The sequence below is a fragment of the Glandiceps talaboti genome, chromosome 12, assembly GCF_964340395.1.
Source record: "Glandiceps talaboti chromosome 12, keGlaTala1.1, whole genome shotgun sequence".
Taxonomy (NCBI): Eukaryota; Metazoa; Hemichordata; class Enteropneusta; family Spengelidae; genus Glandiceps; species Glandiceps talaboti.
Genome location: NC_135560.1, coordinates 12220601 through 12227909, shown reverse-complemented (window position 1 = coordinate 12227909; position 7309 = coordinate 12220601). Strand labels below are relative to the sequence as shown.

The 7309-nt window shown below is 32.9% G+C and overlaps 1 protein-coding gene across 2 annotated transcripts in view; it reads right to left on the bottom strand.

Moving 5' to 3' along the window:
* Positions 1 to 375: 375 nt before the first annotated feature.
* LOC144443899 (ras GTPase-activating protein 1-like) overlaps positions 376 to 7309 on the bottom strand; it is a 33977-nt gene continuing 27043 nt past the window's right edge. For both annotated transcript variants that reach the window (XM_078133498.1, XM_078133497.1), the window contains exon 24: positions 376 to 6334. In XM_078133498.1, coding sequence (XP_077989624.1) covers positions 6257 to 6334 — 78 coding nt within the window. In that variant the 3' untranslated portion in view covers positions 376 to 6256. The remainder of the gene's footprint in view (positions 6335 to 7309) is intronic.

The window sequence follows — 7309 nt, the reverse complement described above, 5'->3', positions numbered from 1 at the left end:
ATATAGATTATTGCAGATGTTACATTGATATCTCTAGCCTACCTTTTTTTCAAAACAAGTTGGTTTGGAAAGTAGATTTGAGATAGTGAAACCATGACAATTCTTGGTACCTGCAGTAACTTTTTACCTCATGCTAGGGTGTCAAAATAGAACAAATAAGGTAGACTTGTGTAGCATGTGGAGCAGAAGTTACGGTGTCGATCAAGAAATCGAATGTTCATTATTTTAATGGCGTGCCTACGGTAGGCAGTAATATTCTATTTCAGATACCAAGAATTCTCTAGCCTATAAACTATCTAGATACTGACAGAAGTTTTAGGTCAACACATCAAAAAACTGACACAGGTAATTAAAAGTGAACAAAAAAAATGTGGATTTTATTTGGTTATCTAACTTTTATAAAGACAACAAATTAAAAAGTAAAACTTGAAAGTCATTCTATTACATCAAGTTGTGTTGCCGTGCCTGGGAAAACCTCTCGAGTTTTGTTTTTTTATTTATTCAAGTTAAGTCTCCCTCACATGCATAAAGTCTTATCAACACATTAAACACAACGCAGAACAAGGACAACGACATATACATTGGCAAGCTCAGCTTGAATCACAATCACATACAACCTTGATCTTTCGGTAAAAAAACTCTTTCAGAAAGTCTCATTAATTCTAAACATTTCTTTTACAGTACAAAAAAATGAACCTAGGACATGTTAAGAAAAAAAAGTACAATACAATCTGCAGCTTAGAAACCATGGCAACAAAATATAGTTTTAGGTGAAAGGTCACTGGACATCTAGCATATTTGACCTTTGACCTGACCTTTGACATTTACTTCACTACCCTTGGGAGTAAAGATTACTATGTACAGACACATCATGGACCACAGATTTCAAATACGAGATTTGCAACAAGAGTACAAATTTGAGAACCACATATTTCTTAGGCTGACTCATCCATAATTCTAAATAATTCTGTCTCTGTATCTATATATGTCTACTCAAAAGAGTGGATTTTACACAAGTTTTGCTTATAGCAAATAAAAATTCCTATTCATCAAGTCATGCTGGCAGTATAAAGACTAACTTTATTTTTGACTTAGTAATAGTATTTCGACTACAGTCCAGAACATGAATGACTTGTTTTATTTTTAGTTTCATATATACATGGTTGGTTCTGTAGCTAAAATGAGATTTTTAACTTGATGTACGTATTTATGCGTTTTTCACTTTAAAGAAATATGGAGACTTTTTTTGAGGTAACGTTTGGTAATCCAAAATAATTTATGAGGCAAAAACTGTGTGTAGTTTGATAATAATATGTCTCAATGTAATGTGAGAAATATAACAAAAGTAATGGTTTTATTTAAAGTTTGTGTCGGTAAGTAGACTACGAAAAAAAAAAATCATATACTGATATATTTAAAGTTAGTTCACTGAAAATTGATAGTGATCAGTTCCATGTACAGCCTGTTTCATTTTAGTGTTCACTGTCATTGTTTGATACAACCATGCAGAAACCATTGAGAAGAAACTTCATGCTACACTTTAAAGATAGCAAGATTGAATGAAGACAGTTTCTTGCTCTGTTTTGTCTAAATAAAATGAACTAACGTGACACTATGCAGACATCAAATGCAGACATCAAAACATCGGCACCTACATGTCTGCATCTAGCTACAGTACATATAAATGGTTTATTTCATTCAGACAAAATGTAGCAAGAAATTGCGATCTTACTGTCTTGAAGTGTAGCATGTGCTGTTTCTTATTGGTTTCAGTGTGGTTGTATCAAACAAAGCCAGTGAACACTAAAATGAAATGGACAGTAAGTTTATATGAAAGTGTTATATCACTTTTGTATGAGGAAACAAGTGAATCTTAAAAAGCCATAACATTTTTGAACAACATGTTTCAAAATTTTGCAAAATGCATCAACCTTTCCCATAAAAGAAAACAATTCAATCCATTTTCTAATTAGCAAAATTCAAAATTCATGTCTATACACACTGGTTTAATGTCCATGTGTAAACTGTATATGAACAAAACACATAATTTTATCATATACCAACACATTATAAATTTGAGAGGTCCCAATGTCGGTAGTGTTGGATCACTACGTGTGAAAAGTACAACAACATAAATTAATTGAAAATAAGAATAAAAGATTATAAAAACGAGGTACCGCTTCTTGGGCTTTAAAGTGACCATATGGATGAGGATTGGGTTTTTATTTTGGATTTATGAAACAATTTTATCATGGCATCCTATTTGAAAAATCAATGTGAAACGACATAGACCAAGTCCTTTTTTGTAACTCAGATCAATAAATTGAAAAAGCATAATAAATGTGCAAAATGTTTGTTATTGTACGTACAATAACAAACATTTTACACATTTATTACTAATTTGCACTGTGTGAGTTACAAACACAGACTTGGTCTCTGTTGTTTCATATATCAAATAGAAAGCCATGACAAAAGTGTTTTGTGTAAATTAAAAATAAAAAAAAATACCCAATCGTCATCCATATGGCCACTTTAAGGAGGACAAGCTGAATTTATGTTTTTGGACGTAATTTATTCTGCATGTTCAAAAGGTACGTGCAGCACTTTACTTACTGAAGCATACTTAACCATCACTTGCTGGTATCAAGATATAACGTTTAAACGATTTGATACACTGTAATTCATTATGCATACGATAAAATGTTGTGGAAATCCTAACTATGCAATCAACAGTTCTAACAATGTCAGAAGACAATTGCGATGCCAAACAGGACATGCATCTCGACATTAACATTATACTAAAATAGTTCAAAGAAGGTTTTATACAAGTATTTTCACTCAAGTACGAAGTTTATAAACTCAGCTTGTGCCCCTTCAAACAGTTGGTGACTGAAGCCACTACACGGGTACACACATACTGTGTACAGAATAACATACTGGTATATACAGGGTGGAAGAAACCACACTTCAAAGGAAGTTGGCATTTTGATATACTTTGTCAAAAGTAAACAAGTGGAAATAAATTGTCATTACACATACAGAAAAAAAAGCCACAACGGAAAATATCCGCAGTACAAGTACAAAACAAGCAAAGTTAGCAAAATATAAATTAAAAATTTCAAAAAATATAAATTAGCGATGAGTTGACTCACAAAACTCACAAAGCTCAGAATCTACATGTATAAATGTATTCAATTTTTCTTTCAATCTTGACGCGAGATTTGTTTGAGTTGTGGAAGTTTTTTTCAGACTACGAATTGTGATTCACATAGTAGAATACAGTGATTTCAGCTTTTTTTTTAGAACCCTGTGAAAAAAAGATGGGGGAAAATCTGGTAGCATTTCAAATTTTCCCATACATTTAACTACAGTGTGGGAGAACTAACACATTGCACTGAACAAAAACACAAATTTTCCCCCCTCAAATTAAAAGCCCAAATGCCCAGACTTTTGCAGATTGATCTTTTCCCCAGTACACTCAATGTCGGTGAGGGAAATATCAAGTTCATTTTCCTTAATTTTTTCTCTGAACAAAACACATTTTTTCCTGTCAAATTAAACAATTAACTGTTCAGACTCTTGTTGTGTGTATAATGCTAAGGAAATTTAATGGTTTTGAAGATGATAAAAGCACTGACCGTCGACAAACTTTCCGACTGCATGATGTTTCAAGATAAGCTATGAAACTACAATGTGTATTTTTGAACACTGAAATCTGTAGAACGTAGTCCCTGAAAACCAACTTTGATTGTGCGGAACATTACACAATATCATAGAACATTTCAAAGTTCTTCATGTGTTTATCTTGGAGGAAAAGGTAAGGTATTACTCTGGTGAGATTATGGTTGACAAGCTACAACACTATATTATTATGTTGGCTGAAATCTGTGTGGGTTACCACCTCTCTCTCCTTGTAACCATGGTAGCCACCTACTCACTCAGTGTCAGTCTGGAGTTAGGGGGCGACATCCAAATCAAAATGTCAGTTTTTCCCTCCGAATCTCTGCAGAAACCAAAACCCACATGCGGGGTACCTTAAAATTAGTGTTTCTGCTAAATATAATACTTTTTTTTGATAAATGTTAACCCAAACATGGAACTCAAATAAAAGCACATCTAGTCTATAAATACTTACTATATAAATATATTCATTTGAAGAATTTTGAAAAAAACAAAACAAAAAAAAAACTTGTCCAAGTTTCATGGATATTTGAAAAAATATCCAACAATCACAATGTCCAATAGTGATCTGGAAATATACGCAGTTGTACAGTCTACGCCAACAAAATAGTAAGTATTTTTTCCTGGCCATATATTTGAACCTGTTTTGATATTTGAAATTCAGTTGAAGTTCACCATGTCAGTGAAATGTAAATGCTGATGTAGATTTCCTGTCAGTCTACATTATAAAATACTGTCTGTCACCAAGATTTGGGAAATCACTACTAGGAGGAGGAGAAATAAATTTATTGTCAACATTAGCCTTTTAAGTGTGATATTGTGAATATTGCAAGTAAAAAAGAATCAAATAAATCGAGGTTACCAAAAAAGTTGATGGGTTGGATTCACTGATGTACAGCAATATTAGTTAAAAATATTGGGCTGTTCTATCATCCTGTGCCCCTCCCCCTGAAAATGTCAAACTATATAAGCACAGTAGTAGCAGTAGGTTGTTGTCAGTTTCTTCTTCGCAAACTAATATCTCTCCATTTCAAGAAAAAATCTAACATGTCTGAAAGAAAGTCAACAAAACTCTACCCTTGGAAGAAGAGAACAAGCTGCGATCAGTTTTGTCATATCACTGTGGACTGTGTACACAACCTGTCAGGGTCTGGTTTGTTATATGTTTTCTTTTGGAAAACATAAAATCGCACAACAAATAAACTGTTTGACCTTATGCAGAGTGAAATAGCAGAAAGACAAAACCTATTTACAGAGTCATTGAGAAATCTTTGCACATACATACATTTACTATAAATTTAAGATCAGCTTCAAAAACTTTCCAATAACGTGCTATTTTTTATTCATATTTTTCCCAACTACTTCTGCGATTTCTTGTAACATACATCAGACACTGTAGCACACATAAACCTAAAATTCAACCTCATGAATCAAAAGATGTAATTTTGTGTCTTTTTTTCTTTCAACAAAAATCATAAAAATGAAACAAAAAAAATCGTTAAAATATTCTACATAATGTGGTATAACCTTAACACATATTCTCAAAGCTGATCTGAAATGTGTAGTAATATAAGTTCTGATAGTCTGAAATATTGCCACAAACACATACTGGTTGAAATTGGTTGGCTGTTGACAGTATTTTTAACAATGTGTGATCGGTATTCTGTGCTGACAGAATCACTACATGAATTCTAACAAAAAAATCCTGTAAATAAACAAAATGCTAGCTGCAAATGTCCAATTCGAATGTAAGATACAGTGTGTTGTTCAGCCCTATATTGTGGGGATTTGGCCAATGTGGCCTCCAACATGGCAAATCTCAAAGGTTATTTGTGACAACTGAATGTTATGAGAAGTTGTTCTGTTTTACTCATATTAGCAAGGCTGAAATACACTGGGACCAACACACAAGTGTAGGTCACACTGGCCTGTTCTGAGTGAAGCAAACTATAATTAGGGTTAGGGATTCTAAAGACTACGTATGGTGTACATGTTTAGCTTATGTATAATTTCTCTATTGCTTAGACAGCAAATTATGTCTAGTGTCCATTTGGGTTAAAAGTTACAACCTCAATGCATTAACTCTCATGCATGAATTGTGATTTAAAAGATGGCAAAGAATGTTTCTTGTAAATTTCCATGACAGTACAGGAGGGTGGTGAAAGTATCCCCCTCCCCTCCCAAACAAAAAATCACAACTGTTACAGTACACTTATTGAAGAAAGTGTCAAAATTACAGTTTTAAAAATGTTACATCTCTAAAAAATATCCGTTATAACACAACCAGCAACTTACTCACAATACAATTTATTTCGTCATCGCGTGAAACCTGAAAGTCAGCTTTCCAATTCCTACTTTAGTTTTTGTATTACATGATTACAATTATATTGCAAGGAAACATATTGAGTTGGGGGAAACACACAGTCTCCATTAGTTATGCATAATTTACATAAGCAAAATGGCACTATTTTCATTATGATTGGCACATTCATTGACCAATCAGCTACATTGCTGATGGTCACATTACACTAATTAGCATAATTCCCATCATTCCTGTTCATTATTCAGCCAATCATCAAGTAGCTTCTCCGGTGTATAGTTTTTGTCTTTGTATCAGTGTCTTTGTGACGTGTAGAAGCTTCTTCACATGAGGCTGTAACGGTGAGAATGAAAAACTTACGTTAATACCCAAATGTTTTGTGATCTTGGGTCAATGTCCCTGAATACTGAAGTTTTTTAAAATCTCTCCAATCAATGAAAGCTGGTTGGTGGTTCTTTTGAAACAATCAAAGAAATTTGACATTTCCCCATTTTTTTTTCAAGGAAATCGACAAATATATTATTTTCCCTTGGTGTCATACGGCAGCCATATTGAATTCTACAATGGCATAATTTTGATATTATCATGACCTCTATTTCAAAAATTTCAATAGCTATTGGGTTTGAGTTTTCTTAAACAAAGTAACAGCAAAAATTTATGATTTTTATTTCTGAGGTGCATGCTACCTTAATAAAGATCAACATGGTTAGTATAAACATGGATGTCGTATCAGTAACACGGCCAACTACGCTTGGATTTACTTTTTACACTTTCACATTTTTGAGCCATATAAAACACAAATCCATCAAGTCAAAGAGAGGAATGTCAAGTGATTACATCAGTATGGTACAATGAAAGTATGATACAAAGTATGCAAATTTATGCAGGTGGTGTCACCAGATTTTCCTTCTCTGTTTAAACAGCATATGTCCTTCTCTGTTTAAACAGCATATGTCCTTCTCTGTTTAACCAGCATTCCATAAAGTGTCGATATGGATGAGGATTGAGTGTTTATTTTGGATTTTTCAATTTATAAAGCGATTTTATCATTGTTTCCTACTTGAAAAATTGATGTGAAACAACATAGACAAGTTCTTGTTTGTAACTCAGTACATTACAAAAGATTAACAAATGTGTAAAATCTTTGTTATTGTACGTACAATAACAAACTTTTAACACCTTTTTTTTTTGCTTTTTGCAATTTGTTGAGTTACAAACACAGGCTTTGTCAATGCTGTTCTACATTTACTTTTCAAGAAGAAAGCCATGATAAAAATGTTTTATAAATTCAAAATAAATACTCCAATC